Source organism: Orcinus orca, chromosome 12 (assembly GCF_937001465.1).
Source record: "Orcinus orca chromosome 12, mOrcOrc1.1, whole genome shotgun sequence".
NCBI classification, from domain to species: Eukaryota; Metazoa; Chordata; class Mammalia; order Artiodactyla; family Delphinidae; genus Orcinus; species Orcinus orca.
Genome location: NC_064570.1, coordinates 77603577 through 77627592, shown reverse-complemented (window position 1 = coordinate 77627592; position 24016 = coordinate 77603577). Strand labels below are relative to the sequence as shown.

General features: G+C 39.0%; 1 protein-coding gene across 5 annotated transcripts in view; it reads right to left on the bottom strand.

Annotated features, from left to right (window-relative positions):
- The window catches only part of COL12A1 (collagen type XII alpha 1 chain), a 113457-nt gene that overhangs the window by 4355 nt on the left and 85086 nt on the right, over nt 1–24016 (bottom strand). For 4 of the 5 annotated variants that reach the window (XM_033428616.2, XM_033428615.2, XM_004270109.3 and 1 more), the window contains 15 exons: nt 23466–23608; nt 23070–23179; nt 18686–18835; nt 17207–17284; nt 15811–15897; nt 14230–14283; nt 12892–12987; nt 11646–11699; nt 11229–11282; nt 6791–6844; nt 5405–5476; nt 1964–1999; nt 1788–1854; nt 1088–1276; nt 67–135 (listed from right to left, as the gene is read on the bottom strand). In XM_033428616.2, the coding sequence (XP_033284507.1) occupies nt 67–135; nt 1088–1276; nt 1788–1854; nt 1964–1999; nt 5405–5476; nt 6791–6844; nt 11229–11282; nt 11646–11699; nt 12892–12987; nt 14230–14283; nt 15811–15897; nt 17207–17284; nt 18686–18835; nt 23070–23179; nt 23466–23608 (1313 nt within the window). Of the gene's footprint in view, nt 1–66; nt 136–1087; nt 1277–1787; nt 1855–1963; nt 2000–5404; nt 5477–6790; nt 6845–11228; nt 11283–11645; nt 11700–12891; nt 12988–14229; nt 14284–15810; nt 15898–17206; nt 17285–17382; nt 17513–18685; nt 18836–23069; nt 23180–23465; nt 23609–24016 lie in introns of those variants that run through there. The other variant, XM_049695392.1, reaches the window with a different exon arrangement.

The window sequence follows — 24016 nt, the reverse complement described above, 5'->3', positions numbered from 1 at the left end:
TCTCGTGGGGTCGTATGCTCTCTCGGTAATGATATGTTCACTTGTTTGATGTACTAGCAAACCTACCTGAGGGGCCAGGCAGCCCTCGAGGTCCTGGAGATCCAATACCCCTTTCGCCTTTCTCTCCCGGCAAACCTAAGCAAGCACAAAATGGGAAAACACAGAGGGAAAATGATCCGGAAACATGTAGCCTTCATCGGAACTGATAGTACTTGATTCAAGTAATTCGTTTCCCGTAGTGAAAGCAGAACCCAATTTTTCACAGAAGTCCACGCTTTAAGCCAAATTCTTTCTAGACATTTGTGTAATTCCAGATTCATGGCCAAGAAACAAATCTGGCTACAAGTCAGGGGAAAAATTACTTGAAGAAAACAAACACATCTAATATATTATTTTAGAAGCAGTAATTAAGAACAGAAATCTTGAATAAATAGTTACAACTCACTGAAGACGTCTTAAAGGTATCTTATCTTTAGTAGCCCTATCAGTACCGCATCTAAATAATCAGAATTATAGACATATCTACGTTTTCCGCAGAATGTTAGCCATCACTTTGACAAAAGTGAGTACCCAGCATCCTGAAACATCTGGAATCACATAATCCTGTTTTTCTTCTTTTCCTTCAGTTACACTTATCTACCATGAAATTAAAGCCACATAAACACATAAGACCAGTTTCCAGGCCCTGAATAAAGGAACCAGAAGAATTTAGATCCAAAATCTTAGGGCTGCTTGCATTCAGTTGCTGCCCAGCTCTTGCCAGTCAAAACAATTAATAAGATTTTATGCCTGATTCAGTTTGCCAGGATACAGTTTTCCCATTAACGACAGCAACAATCAGAAAATAGCGTTGTCTTTACTGAGCTCTCATGACAAAATCTTCCTGTTTTCTAAGACAGGGATCTCTACAGCCTGCAACTGCCTAAAGAGAAAGACAGGTTCATGGATGCACGGCTCTTCTGGGGCTGTCCGAACAAGACCAGTGTAGTTTGCTAAGTCCAGTCTTCTACATGCTTTTCAACCGGACCCAGCTCCTACGCTTGCAGATTCCTTCCTTTATCCCTGTGCAGCAGTCAGGAATGCCTACCTCGTTCGCCCGGGGGTCCCTGCATCCCTGGTGTGCCCGGGAAGCCTGGTCGCCCCCCAGGCCCTGGTTCTCCTCTGGCTCCTGCGCTGCCAGGGGGCCCTGGAGGACCCGGCGGGCCTGGTTGGTTGCGATTAGAGTGGTAGTCGTTTGGAATCTGATTCAGCATCTGATTGAATCTGCTCATCTGACCTAAAAAAAATAAATAAGACTTATTAGTAAGAAACCCAATAAGGGGGCTACCCTGGTGGCGCAGTGGTTGAGAGTCCGCTTGCTGATGCTGGGGACACGGGTTCGTGCCCCGGTCCGGGAAGATCCCACATGCCGCGGAGCGGCTGGGCCCGGGAGCCATGGCCGCTGAGCCTGCGCATCCAGAGCCTGTGCTCTGCAACGGGCGAGGCCACAGCAGTGAGAGGCCCGCGTACCGCAAAAAAAAAAAAAAAAAAAAAAACAATTTTCTATCAGACAGAATGTAAGGATAACAGGCTATTATTTTACCTTGGTTTATTGTTTTATCTTAATGCTAGTCATTAAAATATCATTGGCTTTATCTAACAGGATACAAAACTGACAACGTATAAAAATAAGAGCTCATGGAAATAGAAACATCTATCTTTGAAAGTTTATGACACAAACTGCATTTTCCTGCAATTAACTAAAAACAACACACACACTCATACATTAAAAGGAAAAGAAATTTTACCACTTATCAGTTGTTCACAGACTTGTCTTGCAACTGCTCGCATCATGTTCTGGGAAGCAATGTCTCCCTAGTTAATTAAATCAATAAGTAGGATCAGCATATTATTTCCATAGTTTCAGAGTTCAATGTTTAACACACGATATAAATTTGTAAGTCAGATTTTAAGCAATACATACTCTATCACCTTTCTCTCCTTTCAATCCCGATGGACCCTGAAATATAGGAATTTCAGATATTAGAAACTGACAAACATGGTCTAAAATGACTCATGAATGGACAGGATGATGAAAGAGGGCAAGGTCTGCTTTCTAACAAATTAGCAAAATGACACATCACATTTACATCCATGTTACTCACATTTTGTTTGTCTGTCAAAAGGAATCTAATCTGTCTCCCTGTCTCTCTCTCTCCCTCTCTCAGAAGCACGTGTCCTCCAATATAGTGCTGAGTTGTGAATTTTATGATCACCAATTTAGAAGTTATGTACTGTGCATACATTTTATGATGCCATTCACAATACAGGTCTGCAACTGAAACACATGTAAAATTGCCCTTGCTACCATTCTACTTTCCTTTACGTCACCATGGCTGGGGAGCTCAGGTGGTTACTTTAGGTTGTGCATGAGGTTAATCTTGGTTCAGTTAGAACCCATAAGAACCTGTTCTAGTAAGAGCTTTCTGTCAATTCCCTAACTAAATATGTATCTGTAACTCCTTCCAGTGATTTTTTGTGCACTGGGCATGAAAGGAACCATGTGCCTCCCTTATTAAAGGGCTCAATCCAAGTGGTGGTTCCCACATCCAAACGCAACCACAGAACATTTGTCCCTATTCTGTCAGGCCTCTCACTGGCCATGAGAGGATCTTGGAAAAAGTCTTCCTTCTAGTGCAAGAAGTTTTTGTCTTTCAGTATATCTCCAGGCTGCCAGCTGAAAGGAACGCCCAAACCATTGACAAATCTGATGGTCAGATAACATCCCAAACCAAACTGCCTCTTACCGTCTCCAAGACTCTTGCCTGAACGGCTCCAATATCCTCCTAACTGGTCCTCCTGCAACCCATTTGGCCCCTTTTGAGTCTGTTCTCCACAGAGAAGCCAGACTGATATTTTTAAAAAGAAAATTGGCGCATGTCACTCTGGCTCCAAGGGCTTCCCATCACACTAAGAATAAGATAAGAGATCCTCACCATGGGCTGGGTGGTCCACATGCTTACCTGTGCCCAGCTAGCTGACCTCATCTTTCATCCCTCTCTCCTCACTCCCTTTACTTCCGGTGCCTGGGCCTCTCTGCTGTTCCTTCCACGTGCCACCTTCGTCCTCCCTCGGCCTTTGTTCATGCTGTTCCCACTTCCTGGAATGCTGTTCCCACTGCCTGCTCCCTTGCTTCATTCCACCTCCTCAGACAGACTCCCTGACTGCTGTATCTGAAATAGCCCCCTTCCACCACCACAATTACCCGCTAACCCCTTACTCTGTGTTTCTTTTCTTTGTTATCACTCATCATCACCAGAAACCGTATTGTTTATTTACATTCTGGGGTCTATATCCTCCACTAGAATCTCCATGAGGGCAAGGACTTTGTCTTGTTTACGTTTATATCCCCAGACCTTAGAACACCGACGGGCACATTTAGGCACCAAACAAATGGGTGTTGAGTAAATGAATAAAAATATTCCATCAGCAGTTCCTGGAAACATCCACGACACAACATCAGGTGTTACAAGTTAGCAAGAAGACACCACTGGTTCCAAGAGCTAATGACATAAGCTAACAGTGACTGAGCTAAGCTCTCTCCTAAGACCTTTATACTCCCGTCTGCTAGTTTTGGTTTTAGAAACTAAAGGTAAGATAGAAGAGAGAAGAAAAGGAGAGGTAATTTGCTACCTTAGAAGGATGAGGAAGGTAAAGGGGGAAAAGGGGGTAGATAAGGTCCAAATAAATGTTACCAAATTATAGTCATAAGAAAAACTGGAGTTTGCCCTTTGCTAAAAGTACTGGACTCTTATGGAAACATTATTTAGTTTGGAGCCTTTTGTAAATTTCAGGAAATTATTTTTTACACTTACTGCTACTTTGTTCCCATGTGTTCTTTTTTAATTTACTGCCACTCTGAGATTGTTCTAGGATGTAAGATTTAGAACTCATCTTTATTGCCAGTATCTAGAGCTCTCATTTCAAGTAAAGGAAGTAGAAGTTTCTTTCAGGTTTCTAACTTCAGCCATCGATTACATCCGTGATATTCTTACGTTAGACTCTCTTTCAGTCATAGTAAAACGAAATAGAATTCTGAAAGGGTTAACAAGTTCCATGTACTTTTAAGGGCTCTTGTGAAGTTTCTGTCATGATTCATTGAGGAAAAGAAAGTAATAGTCATATACTAGAGTACACACAGAGTAAGAAGTACACCAGGAGTCCTTTCATCTTTATCCTGCTTGCTTAATTTTATGTAAACATAGAAGGCAGGCCATATCACATGAAGATTCTAAGTTAGTTTGACATTAAAATTTTTTAAGCTTGGGTTTATATAACTTTGGACAATACTTCAGAAGAGAGAAGTTCTGTTCAGAGAACAGCCCTGATAGATGTGTCATTACTAATAATTGGGCTTGTTGATCTTTGAGATAAATTTTTATATTTCAGAATTCTATTCAGACAAAAAAAAAAACTGCTTAAAATAAATTCATTCCTCATACATACAAATAAGGAAGAGCTTGTAACAAAGAATATGGAGCCCAACAGTTATTACAAATACTTCTGGGTATTTTAGAAGCTATGAATTCAGTTTTGGAGATACTGATTTGCAAATAGAAGATATGCATGATACCATCTCAACTATTATTTTAATCAAAACATCTGATGAAAAGAAAATTAAACTGGATGTAAATTGGAGCAGGGCAGTATAAAAAAGTATAATGGGGCTTCCCTGGTGGCGCAGTGGTTGAGAGTCCGCCTGCCGATGCAGGGGACGCGGGTTCGTGCCCCGGTCCGGGAAGATCCCACATGCCGCGGAGCCGCTGGGCCCGTGAGCCATGGCCGCTGAGCCTGCGCATCCGGAGCCTGTGCTCCGCCACGGGAGAGGCCACGACAGTGAGAGGCCCGCGAACCGCAAAAAGTAAATAAATAAAAAAGTATAATGGTGGGTGAGATAAATCCTTTTAATTCTGGGACTAATGTTCTAGCAACCTCAGCGCAAGAGAAAAGAGCCAGCAGTGTGGCTACAGGATACTGACAAAGGGTTAACTTCTGCAGAGCACCCATGGAGGCGCTATGCACCATCATGTACTTTTCTATCTTAAGCTGCATACCGCTCCTAAACAAAAAGAATGATTTTGCTGACCCAGCTCTGAGTGTTTATTCAGTGCAGAAATATGTGTCTTGGCTTATAATCCCATTCTCCTTTTAAAGAAACCCTATGACCACAATTTTCATCCCAGAATGTTATAACTTAGAGAGAAAATTTTTAGAACTAGTACCAAGTTAAATCCATGGATTTAGCATAGCTTCAGCAAATGCTTCACACACATTACAGCAGAGATAACATAAATATGCCACAGCCTTGCAGTCTCCTCATTCATGGCCACAGTGGAATGACTAGGCATGCAAGCCGTCCACTTACTGGTCTGCCATGGTCTCCGGGTTTTCCTGGTTTCCCACTTGGTCCTGTGACTCCTGGAGAGCCTGGGCTTCCCTACAACACAGGGAAGCTTACCATCAAAGAAGAATTTCATCTAAAGTAAACTAGCAAAGCATGGCTGGTTTTAAAAGCTTTTAGCACATAATCACATACTAAGGAAGAACAAAATCAAATTTTAAGATAACATGGAGGAAAAAAATCTTGAAAATTCCCATTCAATCTTTATGGACTATATTTAATCGGTTTCACTATTCACAGACTGTGATCCTAGTAAATTGGCTGCTAAGTGAATTTGCAGAAAGCAATTCCTATTAGTTTGTTTCTATTACCAAACCAGAAAACTCATCAAAAGACAGGAGTGAACTCTGGCTGGGGAAAATACTGAGAAGGTAACTGGGCACCACGTGGTGGAGTTTCCCCTTGTCTCCTGGGAGTTGTATCTCAGCCTAGAAACTCACTTTTTCTTTGGTGCATTCAATAAAGGGTGCCTCCTCTTCTATCATATCAGCACCCTCTATCCCATCAAAACCATAAGAATTTCTCCCCGTTCCTTTCAGCACAGCTTTAAGACATTTTAGCAACATTTTTAGTAAAATATTTATAATATCGCTAAGTCAATACATTATGTCTAAGCTAAAATATCCTTAAAATAGAATCATCAGATTTTGGTAAAACAATCCTTTATTCATCAATTATGTAAATTTTAATATCTGTAGTAAATACTTTAAATCAAAGCTTATTATACATTTTCAACTCTACTTGAGAACATCTATATTAAACATAAATAATAAAATTATTTTAACATATGCTCTCCAGTCCTCACATACAGCCAGAAGCCATGAAGAGCATCCCTCACCTCAAACAATGTAATTGTGATCTCACCTGGATGCAGGTATACAGACGCTTCTTTCAAAATCATTGGCTTCAGTATTTTCCCCAGAGATCTTAATTAGAAAACCTACTCGGGTAAAACTTACTTCCTCTGAATGACTTAAACCTGTTCGGTAATTAATGTCCTTAAAATTCAAATATCATAGGCTACGGACTCTTAAAATTCTAGAACAGGAAGTAACCAGTAAGGTCATAAAACCTACCACTTAACATGGGCATGGAAGGAACTGGTTGGTTAGGGATATTTTTGTTGTTTTTCAAATATACATTGATTAAACAGAAAGACTCTATTTTAACACCTCTGTTTTCTCTGGCCCATTTTGATTTAGGAGAATAAAAACAAGTAGCTCCCTCGACGGTGTGCCCCCCAGCACAGATGGAACATGCCTCAAAGGTCAGGTTACCAGGCTCTTCCCTAGCAAGCGGGGCTAGGGGTTTAGGGTGGGGAGATAAGAGTGTCACCTATTCCATTCTTACCGGTGGCCCAGGGGGGCCCCTAGGTCCCATTGCTCCATCTTTTCCAGTAAAGCCCTATTGTAAAAATGAAATTAATTATAGATTAGTGAAATAATGACCAAGTAAAATGGAAAGACACTAGACAGGTTGATAAGAGTGACAGGTGAGGGATTTAACCCAACTGCAGGTAACCTTTCAATATAAAGACAAATATGCCAAAAAATGTTTTCCATTGAAGTTATGCTTTTTATTGAATAATTCATTTCTATACTCAGTCATTTATATAGTTATAAATATAAATATAAACCATTTTAAGAATCAATCCAGTCTTCTCCGAAGAAAGCAGATTCCTTTTAGGAAGATACTCACGTTTACTTTTATAAGAGTGTAAAGAAGTCTAAAGGAAGACTAGCCCTTTCTACCAAAAAGTCAATGTCGACTAACTGGCCCAGGAAGGATCAAAGTAAGATGAAGGGAGTGTTGCATCACAGAAGATGCAGGAGGGGCCAACCACCTGGTTAGAAAACCCCCTTCCTTGTTTCCTAAGCAACACCAGACAGCCAGGGCAGGGCCACTGATGCTTCACTCCTCAGGGATTTCTCTCCTCCCCTCCAAGAAAGAGGCAAAACTATCTTAACTCCTCCACTCAAAAGAAAGGAAATCCTCACTCAGTTGTTTTATCGGTCCGTCTCTCCTCATCTCACAGAAAGGCCAGACCCAGTCAGGGTTGCAGTGGGAGAAGGGATCTGTACAGAAGCACCGGGCATCTCTGAGCAGCTTGCGTGGTGCCAAGTGACCTCTGCCTGGAATGAGTCACTCACTGCCCGGTTAGCATTCATCCCAAGTACAGACCTCTGAAATCCAGCCAAGGATTTCTGAGTCAGGTCGTTTTTTGTGTTGCTGCATTCCTCTGTCAAAGGAGATTTTTGTCTCCTTGGAGAATATGTGTTAATTTTATGCATATTCTTGGATTCTAGCACAAATGGAGAACATTTGGATCAATACCTCCATTAAGTATCCACACTCCCATTGATTTTACAAAAGAGGAAGTTTAAATTATTTCTTTAAAATTGTGTTAGAAATATTCCACCCCCTGCAAAAAAAAAAAAATTTTTTTTCAGAAACTTATAAACATTTCAGACTGTTTTCTGGAAGATCTAGGCCTGCTTAACAAAATGCAGACTACAGGTTCATCTCATGTAACATCAACACTGCTTCTGAGAGCCACTTAAGAAGCAGAAATGCTCGGAGTATTGCTTGGACAGTTCAAATGGCATTTCTACCATCTAAGTTTCCTCCAGCTGCTGTAGAAGATACACTTTTCTTTTCACTTTTTTTAGGTAAGTATCATATCTCTGAATAATCCTCCTTCAGTCATCCTAAGAACTTCCTGATCAACCATTTTCTCTTTTTTTCTAGCTTTATTGGGGTATAATTGGCAAATAAAAATTGTATGTATTTATGGCATACATGTGGTGTTTTGATATATGTATACGTTGTGAAATGATTACCGCAATCAAGATAATTAACACATGTATCACCTCACATAGTTATCATTTTCTTAGGTAGGAGAATATTTAAGATATACTCTATTAGCAAATTTCAAATACACAATATGGTATTAACTATAGTCATCACACTGTACATTAGATCTCCAGAACTTATCTTGCATAACTGAAACTTTGTATCCTTTTTAAAAAAATTTTTATTGGGGTATAGTTGCTTTACAATGTTGTGTTAGTTTCTACTGTACAGCAAAGTGTATCCGCTACACGCATACATATATCCCCTCGTTTTTGGATTTCCTTCCCATTTAGGTCACTGCAGAGTACTGAGTAGAGTTCCCTGTGCTATACAGTAAGTTCTCATTAGTTACCTATTTTATACATAGTATCAATAGTGTATATACGTCAATCTCCATGAAACTTTGTATCCTTTGTCTAATATCTCCCCATTTCTCCCTCTTCCCCGGCCCCTGGCAACCACCACTGTACTCTGTTTCCATGAGCTCAACTTTTTAAAGATTCCATACATTAAGTGAGATCATGCAGTATTTATCCTTCTGTGCTTGGCTTATTTCAGCTGGCATGTCCTCCAAGTTCAAGGTTCATCCATGTCGTTGCAAATGACAGGATTTCCCTCTTCTTTAAGACAGAGTAATATTCCATTATATACATGATATATATATATCACATTTTTTAATCCATTCATCCATGGATGGACACTTTGGTGTAACCAACCATCTTCTTTTAGAAGAAATACATATCTAAGTTGGGGTGAAGCAGATTTTATTCTGATGGCCTCAGAAGGGCTACCACTGAGCCATCTGTAGCACTTTGTAGTGTAATTTTTTTTTTATTCTCCATTTTCAAAACTGTAGCAGTTATTGCTGCTTCCCTCCATGGGAGGGTGGCTGAGAGGACCTATGGCTGCTTTCACAGATATACTGCATGTCATGCCTGCACCTGTGGCTCTCTTGCTACTTTCTGACAGTCCCCAGAGCTGTGCCTCATTTGAAAATCATCTGTGCTGAAGGCAACCCATGCCTGCTGTTCCTACCACCTCCGCCTTGGTAACATGTCTTCCTCACCATGGTCCTTGGGTTTGCTCTCCTGAGCTGTCTTCTCTTCTCTTCTACCACAGGGTTCAACTTTCTTTCTTTCTTTTAGTGTTCAGCGGCGATGCCTGCACCCAAAGTCTAACTTTCCAAAACTGTTTATGTTCCCTCAGCTGTGCCTTCTACTCTCAGCACTAGCAGTAGGAAACTAAGTGGTAGGTCGGCGTACAAGACTGTGATGGAAAAAGACAAATGATTTCCTGAAGACTTTCCTCAGCCTCAACACGAGAGTCCTGGGTGGCGTCACCAGGACTGGATTCACAGGTTAGAGCTAGAAGAACGCAGTCCTTTCCACTCCCTCACTTTTCAGGGACACAGCGATGGCAGCGGTGGCTGCCTGACTGCCAGTTCAGGAGGAACGTGTTGATGGGATGGCGCTGGCCACCCAGCGAGTCTGCACAAAGCCTGCACTGCATGATGGGCCCAACAGGGCTTCAGTAGCAGCGGCAGCAAGAGAGGCAGCCCATCATTTTTTTTTTTTATTGGACTATTGTTGATTTACAACATTGTGTTTAATTTCTGCTGTATAGCACAGTGCTCAGTTATACACACACACACACACACACACACATATATATATATTCTCTTTCATATTCTTTCCCATTATGGTTTATCACAGGATATTGAACTATATTCAGTATGTATCATTACTTCCTGATTGCGGTATTTTTGGGTTTGTTGACTAACTGAATAGACTGACTTGTCACCTTTGCAATCTCACTATTGTCCTTTATTGTAAAATAAGAATTCCAAAAAACTGAAGTGTCAGTCTCAAAAGAGTCAGAAGAATATGTACATAGAAGTACCACTGGGCCCCAGACTCCCAGAGAATACCGTTTTCTCTTTGACCTCACTCTCTCATAAACTCAAGAGTAGGCATTGGAGCAAATAACTTTCACTGGCAAATCATCCAAATCTGGAATTATCTGGGCAAAATCTTTGCTCCATCTGACTGACCCAACTCTCCTGCCCCATGATGTCGGGGAGGTGTTAAGGGTAACAAATCAATGCCTTTAGTGACAGCTATTATAGCCCTGGCCCTCTGAGACCCTGCTGCTAGTCCTGTGTTTTAACTTGATAAGTCAGAATCTAGACAACTCTCAGACTGTTGTCTGGACCAGAAGATGCTGAAAAGTCATTAGTGCCTTGGTTCTGAGCAACTCTAAAATAGTTTATTAAAGCATTCGTCATCTCCTATGAAAGCAAATTTTCTGTAACATTGGATTAGAGCACAGAAGCCATGTTCACTGTGCTTCTCATTTACTTGTCCTAGAAAAAATTGGGTCTCCTGCACCGATTTCATCATAAGTCAAGAGCAAAACTGAAATCTGCCACAAATGAGCAAGATGCCTACTAGGTTCCAGTCGGCTTTCCATCACAGAGGCCTACAGGGGGTATCTGAGTTCTAAAGGTGTAGAAAAGATGTCCCTGATGGCATAGGAAGTGCCACGGAAATCAAGACTATTCTTAGAGTTACGTAAAAGGTGCCTCATAACAAAGATTTTAATTTTAGGATTCAAAGCAATTTGCTAGGATTCTTGAATCTCTCGCCAATGAACCAAAATTCCTTTTAGGGACTTGGTTTTCCAAATATGATAAAAGAAAAAATTTTTCCAAAATTAAAATTCTGACAACTCATTTGAAGTCCCACCATTTTGTTTCATAGACCTTGAGATTGACCTGGTATCGGTTGGTCCGCTGATATTAGCTTTTCTGCCTCCCGTGAGATGTGTGAACTCTGCATTTCCAGCCATGCAAATTGAATTATGGGGGGTTCTTAATTAATAGGCAACAATGTGATATCATTTCCAACATCCTTACAGCCTGCCCAAGAAAACTTACTCTGTCTCCTGGAGGGCCCATTGGTCCTGGTGGGCCAGGTAATCCTGGGGTTCCCTACACAAAAGGAAACAAACAAGTGAAACACTGTAATTAACTTCTTGTGTGAGAAAAGGGATTTGTGTTATTCTCTAAGATGTTTGGGGAAAAAATGCAGGGGGCTCTGAAAGGAAACAGACACTCAGAAGCAAGCCCAGTGCCAGCCCAAGAGGAAGATGCTCGCTCAGTCATCAAGCCCAGACCTGACTGAACAGCACAAGCTTGAAGACTAACCAGGCAACGGAATGGAAATGACGTGCAGCACACGGCCAGGCTTCTGCTTTGCTGCTTAACCTTGGCTCACCTTTTGAGGCACCACAAGGGCAACTATGCAAATAACACTTGACCAGCAAAGAAAAGGCAGCGTGAAGAACAACTCACCGTCCGGCCTGGAAGTCCCGGCTCTCCAGCATCGCCCTTCATGCCCTGGCGACCCTGGAGCAAACAGAGGGAAAACAGGTCTCAGGTGTTTTACAGAAATTAAGTGAAAAGGAAAGACGTGAGCCTTCCTGAAATCTCTGTCACTTCATAAATCCAGTGAAGCATATTTGTGACGGGAGGTGAATCAATTATTTGGGGGACTGATGTTCACTTTTTAAACTACAAATGCTGTTGTAATTTCCACTTATCATGTGATGGGATAATTTTATATAATCATGGGAGAATATGTCTCCTTTGAAAGAACCTAATTTAACATAGGGATTTTCATAGAAATAGATGTTGAAGGGAAAACTTTTTTATTTAATACATTTAATTTGGTGCCCATTTTAATAGATATTCAATGAAACATTGTAACATAATTTTGGTCTTTATAACTACATGCTAGAAGACACTTGTTACACAGGCAAATCTGAATTAATTAAAGCTGATAAACTTCATTTAGTAGCAATAATAAGAAAAGGTAAAAGCCCTAAATCTCCCTTTTGGACATAAGAAGCTAAAAGTTAGATGCATTCAACCCTTTTGAGTGAAAAAGTCCTAGCCCTTCAAATGTTTCATTTCTAGTGATATCTGATACAGATTGTTTTTCCTCTGAATGCCAAAAGGATGTATGTGTCTTCTATTATGGCATCTTTAAAAAGGAGTTTAGGACTTAAAACTATGAAATTATCTGTATTCTTATTCATTTACTGTATGTTTTAAAGTATAGAAAAAAGTAGTTAAATAAAATATGAACCTTTAAAGATAAAACACCTCTTTATAAGTTCAGATTAGCATTTGGAACAAAAGGTAAACATTTTATTAAAAATTTTTATAGAAGTAATGATGTAGATAAACAATGCAAGCTTGCCTTGAAGTCATAAACATTAGAAAAGGACCCCGGGGCTGCCACAGACTCAAAGCAGTATCAAAGCTTTCAGGATGTTGAAGGATATTTGCTTTACTCAGTAAAAAACTTTTTTAAAGGTCAAATAATTAGCAACAATTTTCCCTACACAGTTACGTATTATTACATACAGTATTTACATATCTGAAATTACAGTCATAGGAAGTCTTCTCAATGACTAAAATTTGTTGAGTTCTCTGAGAAAACATTTGAGTTTGGCAAAATAGAATAAAAAAATGTTCCAGTGAAACTCAACGTTAATCCACCACCCTCATTTCATACAGAAAGCTTTGTGCTTACTTGTTCTCCTGGAATAGAGAGGCCGTTGGGTCCCTGGGGGCCTGGCGGACCCTGGGGACCAGGAGGACCTGAATCTCCACGAGGACCAGGGGGGCCCTAAATACACGGAAGAGAAACAAGCACAAAGTCATGGAATGCCCTTCCAGTGCCTGTCTTCATTAACTCTAAGACACCAATCATATAATCTTTGCAAACATTTTACAAATCTATCCATCTATAAAAACATGTAATGCCATTCCTTTCTTCCCTTTGCTACTCATTAAAAGAACAACTGGAACGTACAATAAATTCACAAGAGCACTTATATTTCCAAAATTCCTATTAAAAGTAGGTTTCTAAAAGAAGTAAAATACATTGAATATAATATATTCATATATTTATAGTCCTAGATTCATTCAGAGATCAAAGCTCAAAATTCACTGGATTTGGGCTTCCCTGGTGGCGCAGTGGTTGAGAGTCCACCTGCCGATGCAGGGGACACGGGTTCGTGCCCCGGTCCGGGAAGATCCCACATGCCGCGGAGCGGCTGGGCCCGTGAGCCACGGCCGCTGAGCCTGCGCGTCCGGAGCCTGTGCTCCGCAACGGGAGAGGCCACAACGGTGAGAGGCCCGAGTATCGCAAAAAAAAAAAAAATTCACTGGATTTGATTTCTTTTAAGCTCGTCCTGATTTCTCTTAGACTTGGGCTTATTTCTGGGACTAACGTATGTATAAGTCAAGCAAGGAAAGAGCAGATATGTTCACTCTATGCTGGAGCTTCTTTGCAGTGTGTCTAGGTGGAAAAGGCACAAACTTGGAGTCAGACAGACCTGGGTCAGTCAGCACCCCAGCCTCACTTTCCTAACTGGGTTAGCTTATCATTAGTGATAGTATGACACAAACTACACATCATCTCCATAATATATTCCCCTAAGAAGCTTCAGTTGTCTTATGGAGACCAGTATGGAACCGGTAGAAGGGGCTGGTGACCTGCCATGAACATACATGTGGCTGCTGAGCTATTTCTCTGAGACAGGTGAACCGTCCCCAGCAGGACCCTGCTCCCTGTGGGGTCTTCCAACTGATGGCCAGGTCACCCCCTCTGCTTCCCCAAGTGACAGCAGAGCCCTTAGGTGCTTCTGCAGGTTTCCCATGTGCGATTCCTACATCAGTGAGATGCCCGGTACATTCTTTATCTGGCTAGCCTAATCCATCATTTTGACACCCAGAGACAAGACAGAGATAATTATATTGCCTAAGGCACACTAAACTTGAATCAACTTGCTCAAGTTGTAGAAATTTGAATAACCAGACTTTAACATACAGGTGAAAATAAAAATGCACTCTAAAATATACTTACAATTGCCCCACTGATACCTCTTTCACCTCTGGGACCTTTAGCACCAGGTCCTCCCTAAAATACATAGTAAGAGTACATTTTAGAGTGAACACAGGAAAGTAGGAAGAAGTTGATATATAAAAGTTGCTTCGAGAAGCAGTGCATTCTCCAGACAATACAGTTATTTATAAAATATGGAAGTAAATACTTTATATCCTACAAATGTGTGGGGAAAGAGAATTTTGAAACTTTGTACATTCTAAGGATCTCATTTTTACATTCTGAACTTTTCTTAATTGTTAGCAAATTTTGAAGTTATTTGAAAATTTGAGGTTTACTGGGAAAAAAACAAGCATTACTTAAATACTATAGTTAAGTATTTTTAAGGAGAAAAATCTGTTTTGGAATTATATGAATGCATTCTTCAGGGAAAATAATAATGCAAAAAGAAGAATCTCTCAAAATCTCAGAACATGTAGTTTAGTAACAGGAATTCAGAGACCACTGAACAAAGATGAAATAAACATGATAGTGAGATCCAACAATGTTATCATACAATTAGAGGAAAAAAAATCCCTACTTCTCAAGAACATCTGAGTCACATCCAGCATATAATTTTATGATTACAAATATAAATCAGGTAAGTCACTGTTAATTGCAAATAGTCTTATGTTGAATCTTGCTTTGCTCTTTAATATCTTTATTTTATGTTTTGCTTTAGGAAAACTCACATCACAAAAATATGTTTACAAAATCATCAGGACCACTGGTAATTCCAGAGACATTTTGATTCCGTATATGTGGAGCTAGTTTGTAATTAACTTAAAATCAATTTACATTATTTGCTATGACCCATGTATAGTAAAATCTGGTGTTCTGAGGCTCTCTGAACTGTTCGTATGTTAATTAACCATTTTCTTAAAAGAGTTCAATAGAGCTTAAAGGTATCACTTCTATTCTGAAAAACCAGCCCAGGTCAGATGTTAGATTGACTAAATCGGGGAGTCCACATTGATTAATGAGACACATGAGTGTACTCTTCAATGTTTTGCATTGCATTTTCTTGGTCTCCCCTCCACCCATTAATAGACCTGGTCAGTCTTCCCACTCAAGTTATTCCTAACACCAACACTTTCACCCAGAGTTTATGATATCATCACATATGTATATTATCCTCTATGTTATTCTATGATATGTTTGCTAATAACATACACATATGCTAGGTTCTAAACAAGTTGTTGTTGGGCCAGCCTCTCAACCACGGCTCCATAACATACGTACGAGAAGCGTCAGGAAACAAAGGAATTTTCAAAATCAAGTGATTACAGAGAGAAACCCAAATTCATATCTTTAAGAGAAAAGCTCTTGAATGCTAGCCGATATCATTCATTCTTGTGTGGCTAGAGAAATGTGTTCAAATTTTCTTCTTGATTTACTCCTCTTCAGATCTCAAAACATGCTACAAACATGGTGTGCAATGCAGCTTGTTCTGCCCTAGAACACACCAGTGGCTGGGAGCTTCTTACGCATGACATACCGGCCAAAGGGTGATCATGCCCAAGATTTACCAGGAAAAACTAGAGGAACTATTTGTTTCCTTACCGCAGGGCCTGGTGGTCCTGGAGGTCCAATGCTGTCCTGCGTACACGTGCAAGCATTTGGAAGACTGGGGCATTTTGCTTCATCTCTCTGAAATTTTGAAAAGAATATTTATCTATGAATTGATGGTAAAAACAGCTTCCCATCCCCCATGCTCACTAATCTTATATACACAAGGGAATCTATTTCCCAACTTGAAGAAAGAATTTTTAGCTATGATTACAAACAGTCTTACGTTGAATCTTGCTTTGCTCCTGATGTCTTTATTTTATGTTTTGCTTTAGGAAACCTCACACAACAAAAATATGTTTACAAAACTATCATCAAGACCATTGGTTATTTAATCCAATTTTCTCTAGTCTGGCGTTAGGGAAAGGCTGAGTATCTCAGATATGGAGGCCCATTTCCTTCAGAACAAAATCTAAACTCCTTTCCAGGCCTACAGGCGCTTACATGCACTGCCAAGCAGCAGCACACCACCTTGCCCCTCCCACTGCCCTTCACTCTGCCCCAGCGCTCCCTCATCCCCTTCATGCCTCTCAGATGTTTAGGGCACCTTGCCGCCTTAGGGCCTTTGCACTTACAGTCCCCTCTGGCTGGAAGTCTCTATCTCCATTATCCACATTGTGTGTCCTCTCACTTCACTCAGGTCTCTGCTTAAATCTCCCCTTATCACTGACGGCTGAGGGTACTCACCTGGTTATCTCTCCCTGTACCCTGGCGTGTTTTCACGCAAGGACTTTTCACTCTATAACGTACTGTATACCTACTTGTTCATTCCTCCTCTCCCCCTGCCTTTCACTAGAATATTCCCTTTCACCGCTGTAACCCCGGCACATAGGATAGTGCCTGGCTTACAACAGGTGCTCGGTAAGTATCTGTTGAATAAATAACGCATACTCATCCCGTGGGCACGTGCAGCTCACTGTTCACCTAAATCCATCATCAGCATTCACCTTTGTAATTATTACAACCTACACAGATACTATGGGTAAAAGCCATCATCTTGAAAAGAAATATGGTTATTTCTACTTAGATATCCAGAGAGGTGATGGCTTATCCTGTAAAATGCTGGTATTTTACAAGCAATAGGAAGGACTCTGCAATAAGTGGGTTTATCAGACACACTGATTCAGCTGGACTTTTCTGACTATGCATAACCACCCTGGCTGGCAGGGAGGATTTCCAGATGTGGTTCTCTACATTCTTGACTTTCGAGGGAGGGGTCCCCAGCCTGAGCTGTGGTCGCTGATGGGCACACACACTTTGCGTGTCCCTGGCTCCATCCTGGAGATGCAGCTGCAGAGGGCTACTTGCTCTCCCAAGCCATCCACGCCCACATCCCTTATTCCTCGGGGACTCTTAACACCGCCACAGAATTCCATTCTGTTTTACTTACCCTGGAAGGAATATCACAGCATCTGTCTCTACTGGTCCACACTGGACTGCAGACAATATCAAAATTCTGGATTTGGAACTGCAAACAACCAACAGCAACATGAGCTAAAGATGCGTGAAAACATTTCATATTAACGTTTCCACATTTTAACCTCTGCCAACTTCTCACAGAGACGCTCTTGAGGGAACAGGCAATGAAAGCAATGGGATCCTTGCTTCATAAGAACAGAAAAACCTATGCCTGAGAGAAAGCGACAGTAAAGCAAAATGCATACGTGATATTCCCACTTCTGATCCACTTCCTTGGCTAAAATGAAATGTTTGATTGAGTTTTGGGTTTTTTTAAGAAAACATTTACTTAAAAATTAAGAATGTATTTAATTCTGAATTTGAAGACTACACACATTTAAATCAACTTTTAAAAGTCCACCCTTGCAGAAAAGTAACATTAAAAAAAATATTCCTCACTTATTCTAAAATTGATGCCCTTCTTTTCAAATTCTTACCTAGGGACTAACTGATAATTTTATGATTACCTTCAGCTTAACTATTTCAATATAATATATATTTTCTATCATTCTACATTTTAAAAAATAGAGCTCTTTTGATAAAGATTGTTTAGCTGCAGCCATTCTTTTATAAACCTAATGTAATTGTTCTATTTAAATATCAAATCCAATATTCAATAAATGATTTTAATCACAATTATATTAAATTTGCCCTCTTTGGTTCTACATTGTGGAATAAAAATTTCACTTTTGAATCAAGAAGAAGAAAATCCTATCCGTGGAAGAAAGCTACATTCAGTAAATGCAATTTTAAAAATAACAGAAGCCAAGGCTATTAGTCTTGCTTTTAGAACAATGTTATTATTGGTCAACATTTAATATGAACTTAATTAACCTGGTACAGTGAAAACCTTAGGTTTAAAATTTTACTACTAAGTAGCGTTGTAAAAGGGTTGGCAAGCCCCCGCCTCCAACTTGAGCCAGTGACACTTGTGAGTGAGGGGTGGCTGACCGACTACACTCATCTTCCTTCTGAGGCAGATGTGACCCCCCAGTGAGGGGACAGCAAGTCTGTGACGGTCACAGCCAGTGTCCACAAATGCGTAGTGCCCTGAGTGCACACATTTTTATTAACAGTTACTACCTTTGAAGAACAAAAAATGAATTGGTTTAGATTTCACTGATTATCCTGGCAACTATTTGTGTTGTACTCTCCAGTTTGATTCAGTTTCAAGTCGACTACATGATGTTCTCTGGTGCCTTGACAACTTAATTTGTTTCTAGCAGTAAAGCCCATTATCATGTTTTGTCAGTAGCATATTTTCTCAGTGTAACTTTTCCAGCCTTTCAATCTAACCAAGAAATAAAACAATTTAAAACTCACCGAGGAAGAAAACTTCACTGATTACTTTTAAAAATGTCATTTCAATCTTAATACAAGATACCAAGAAAAATAAAAATGTGTTACTTACCGTGGCTGATTTCCTCTCCCCTTTAAGTAGTTTTCCAAGAATTTCATAACCATCAGTTGTGATATTTGCAGCTTCCCTGATGTCCTTCTCTATAATTTCATAGCAGTCAATGTAAATCTTAACACTTTTGGAGGTCACTACGATATGAACCTAAAAAGATCATTTGTTTCCATTACAAAATTTCTACCCAGAACAACCTGGCTCCTACATATTTCAGATCACAGTTTTAAAAAAATGTGTTCTTAAAGCTATTCTTGTCCCAAGTCAAGAGGCTTGGACTAAAAATCCAAGCACCAGGTTGCCGTGTTAATGTCATTTATTAACAGCGCCAAATTAAATGAACCACTTAACCTTTCTGGGTCTCAGTTTCCTTCAGCTATTATACACTTGCATAATTTCTTATTTTCCCCACTCTGTACTCTTCCTGAGATGGCCAGAGATATTGTAGTAGATGAGATGCTTCTGTAAACTATAAAGAGCTATTCAGAAAAGAAGCAGACTCAACAGATGTAGAGAACAAACTAGTGGTTACCAGTGGGGAGAGGCAAGCGGAGGGGCAGGATAGGGATACAGCAAAATAGGGGTAGGGGACTAAGGGGTATAAACTATTATGTATAAAATATGCTACAAGGATATATTGTACAACACAGGGAACAGAGCCAATATTTTATAGTAAGTATTTAAGAATAAATTACAAAAAATGAGCTATTCAAATACAAGTAAATAAATCATTAATATGTTATTATACTCAGGACAAAGGAGCCTCGAATGTCTTCCACTGATTTCGCTAAATTCCATTTTTAATTTGTTAGTCGCTAATCCCTGCCAAACAGATCTTACACACCATGTAGATACCTAACATAGGAAAGAGCTGGCACGTGTCTTTTATAGAGATTCAGCTCTGGAAATCAATAGATTCAAGATTCAATTTCCTTATAAGAAAAGAATCTTGTTGATTTAGTTTTTTATCTGATATTGAAGACACTCAGAATCTCAAAAAATCTATTAGTACGGATAATTAAGAAAACATCTGTATTTCAGTCATGTAAAGAATGGCTGTGGGTAATCTTTGACTTTATAGTTATACTCATAGTTTCCACTTATCACAGCCCAAATACTCAAGTAAGCCCATGATGATTACTTTGAAAAGTTTGGCTCCAAGTTAAGGAACAGAAATTCCCTTAAATGCTTTGAGTAAATAAGCATAAGACAATCTCTAGAGATTTTTTTAAGCAGTAAATATTTTTTTCCACATAGAATCACCACCAAAACACTAATTTAGTGCATCTATAAGTGGTAAGTATGAATTATATATTGCTTTTATATAAAAGTGATATATGGCTTACTAAAAATAATTTTAAATACCCCTAGGGCAATCATCTAATACTAAATTCAAGAAGAACACCATACAAACATTCCCAAGATATTTATTATCTAATAAGAACTAAAACTTATTTGTTGGCTCTTATATGAACAATCTGAGAAGCAAACATTCACAAACTATTTGAAAAATCATCGTATCCAGAAAAACTATTTCAAAATCAAAACTTTCAATTTTTGAAACAAAGTTATTCCAAATACACTTGTCATTCAATGCTAACCAGAAAGAAACACATGCTAAAAATATACTTTGCTACAATCTCTTCAGTGTGTTTCATTGCATTTTAAACATACGCATAATTACATTTCAGAGCGGCTTTTATCTGGAGACCATTGTCCCAAGTATTTAGGGACTCTTTCCCAACTGGGAAGGATTGTTGGTCACAGACCAGTAGAAAGAAATAGGAACACTCTTGTCAACTCATCACCCTTCCCAAGGTCTGCCATTCCCTAAAGCCTTATTTTTCATCTATTCCGCCTCTTTGTCGCATTACAAATTTCTCTCTTGAATCTATGTCATCTGTTACAATTGTCCCAAGTATTTAGGGACTCTTTCCCAACTGGGAAGCATTGTTGGTCACAGACCAGTAGAAAGAAATAGGAACACCCTTGTAAACTCATCACCCTTCCCAAGGTCTCCCATTCCCTAAAACCTTATTTGTCATCTATTCCACTTCTTTGTCTCATTAGAAATCTCTCTCTTGAATCTATGTCATCTGTTACAACAGGATGGAGACATAGAAAACGCTTCAAGAGAATTCTCCAGAAGCAGTAGTTGTCTGCCATTCCTTACTTAAGCTATCCCCATCTCTCCCAAGAGCCCCCTGTATGTTATTCTCACTAATTTGCTGCTATCAGAGAACTACTTGTTCTTATCTCAAGGATTGAAGAACTTCAGTTCCCGAATTACATGGAAAATGAGAGAAGAGTGTTCGAATCCTTGGATCAGTGGAATGTAAGCAGCCAATAGTGATCGCACTTGGTACTTGAATAGATAGGATAAATGAGGGTAGGTCAGAAGAACGGTGTGGGGTAATGAAGGAGGGAAAACAGTATAATGAAAAAGTAGAGGAGGAAGTAAAAACAAAGAAAGACATTATGCAAAAAGAAGGTAGAGAATTTGAGGAGAAAAGAACACTTGTGAGAACAGGAAAGAAGAGGCATTATGTAAAACCTAAGAATACAAATACTTCTCTCTATAAAGCCAAATTAAGAAGGGAATGTCAAAAAATAATTATCTTGATTTGCAATAATTAATGACTGTCACTCTTGACCTCTTCAAAATACTGCCTTATTTTGCTCAGTAAAATGAAGCACTCAATGAAAGTTGGAAATTAATAATAGTTATATTATTAATAATAGCTCCTAAATGGTTATCCGTTGGTTAATAGAGGGCTGAATTTCTAATATCTTCAGTGGGTATGGAAGAAAAATAAAATAGTCTTTTTGGGCGAGTTATTCAAGCGTAAGTTTAATAGGTGTATCAATGAGCCAAAAAAAAGTTCCTAAGAACTTTGCCAGATTCAACATCTATTATCGGACAAGGAGAAGTTGAAGCCAGTAATATTTGTCTAGAATCTGCTTTCCCAATGAGGCATTTATTTTGCTGGACCTTACCAGGAAAGTCTGTAAACTGTTAAGCAAATAGGCCTTTATTCTCAGAGATCTCTGTTTTTCCATCATTGCTTTTTGCTTCTCACTAATGTGCCTGCTGAGGCCTCTCCAAGCCCCATGAAGAGAGTCCCTTGTCATCCTCACCAAGAATCTGATTCATGTATAAGAAGAACATTCTGGAAAGAAGCCAAGATTCTCAGGAAGGGAATCAGCAAGAAATTCAGCTAAATCTACCCAAGTACAGGGTCGTTCTTCAATTTTCACCTGAGAATCACATTGAACTAGAAATATTTGTCTTCTGTGTATAGGGACTAACTTTCTGAGAGCTACACTGGGGAAATTTTAGACCACTTGCACGACAAGTAGTCTTCCTCCTGCTAACTTGATCCAGTGGATGAAGAAATTCCATTAAAAAGTCCACTCCTGGGCTTCCCTGGTGGCGCAGTGGTTGAGAGTCCGCCTGCCGATGCAGGGGACACGGGTTCGTGCCCCGGTCTGGGAAGATCCCACATGCCGCGGAGCGGCTGGGCCCGGGAGCCATGGCCGCTGAGCCTGCGCGTCTGGAGCCTGTGCTCCGCAAGGGGAGAGGCCACAACAGTGAGAGACCCGCGTTCCGCAAAAAAAAAAAAAAAAAAAAAAAAAAAAAAAATCCACTCCTAACCTAGACGGTGCTTTTCATTTCTAACGCTGCCAACTTCAGCACTCTTATCTGTAAGTTAATTTTCCTGACAGCAAGTTTCTATTTATCCTCGATGTTGAGATTTAAAAAATTAAGATCATCAAGAATAGATAATCCCCTAAGAATTTATCTTAGAACTTTTAATAAGATTTTTTTAGAGAAGTTGTAAATGTGTTCATGCAGAAGTTAATTTAGTAAACAGTTATCTTAATTATTTTGATAGTTAATGATAACTTTTGGACTGGCATGTTTGTAACTTTTCAATAAACAAGCAGGCAGAAGCAGCTTACTATTCTCTATAAAAGAATAAATAATTTGATCAATTAAATACAATCCACAAAAATTAAGCTTTTGAAACAAAATGACATAAAGGTTCAAAGTAAAATGGTAGGTAGAAAAATGGGCATACAATATTGTATATACTACACGACTCATATTCTGAAAAGACATTAGCATTGAAAATACATTGAAATGTTAATAGTAGTTATCTCATGGTTAGTAGAACTATCGTTTTAAATTTCCTTCTCTGAATTAATCAAATTCTTTGAAATAAGGTATTATTTTTAAAAGACATGGCTATGTTTCCACCAGTTTAACATGACATTTTAATAAATAATAAATTAAATTAGTTTAAATTTTAAGTCATATACGTTTTTCTACAAATAACTTTTTTCTATAAATATTTATTTTTCTATAATCTTACGTTTTTACCTTATGAAAACTTCCATAGAATAATGTCTTCACTTCCTCTGTGTCAAATGTAATAGTTTGTACCTCACCCCTTGTATCCTTGTTAAAGAATGATAATGTCTTGCTAGAAGCTGTAATCAACACATAATTGTTATTAAATCAAATGCATGGACACTCTATATTGAAAGTATTAATTCTTGTTGGAGAATTCTCTAAAACAATTAATAATTTCAGTTAAGATAAAATGTAATTCAAATATTTACTGATATATTTTTAAAACTTTAAACATAAAAGCATAATCAAGTAAATATATATATATATATATATCCAGAAGGTTCTTAAAGAAAGAGAAAAGGAAAAACATAATCAAAAATATGCATGCATGTGCCTTAAAATAAGATAAATTATAATCCTTACGATCTGCAATCACCCCAACTTGTGGTTTGTAGTCTCTGTCTGTGATCTGCCAAATTGCGAAAGGGTCATTGGGAGTTTCTGGGAGAAGTCTGAATAGTAATATAATCGTATACGAAGTGGGGAGGCCATTGGGATGTAGATCTCTGTTGGATGAAACAAAATTAATTAATTAATAAGGATTTCTCACCAGAAATAGAGGATATTTTAAATCTTTGGGCTAGAATCTCATCATGAGTAGTATTAGAAGCCATTTATCATAATCTGGCTACATATTAGAAGGGGAAAAATTTAAGAATGACCTCAAAATAGCAAACACTAAAGACCCATTATGTAAGCAGTAATAGATGATTTATAATCGGATCAAGTCACAAAAGTCTGGGAAATTGCCAAGTGGTCTTTCATCCTACTGGTAATAAATCATTTTTTCTAAGCACATGGATAATTATAAAACTATATAATGATTTTAGGGTGATAAAACTTGTATCTAGGGACGTAATTTAAAGAGAGTAAATCTTACTAAATATATTTAATTTCCAACATCAGGAGTATGA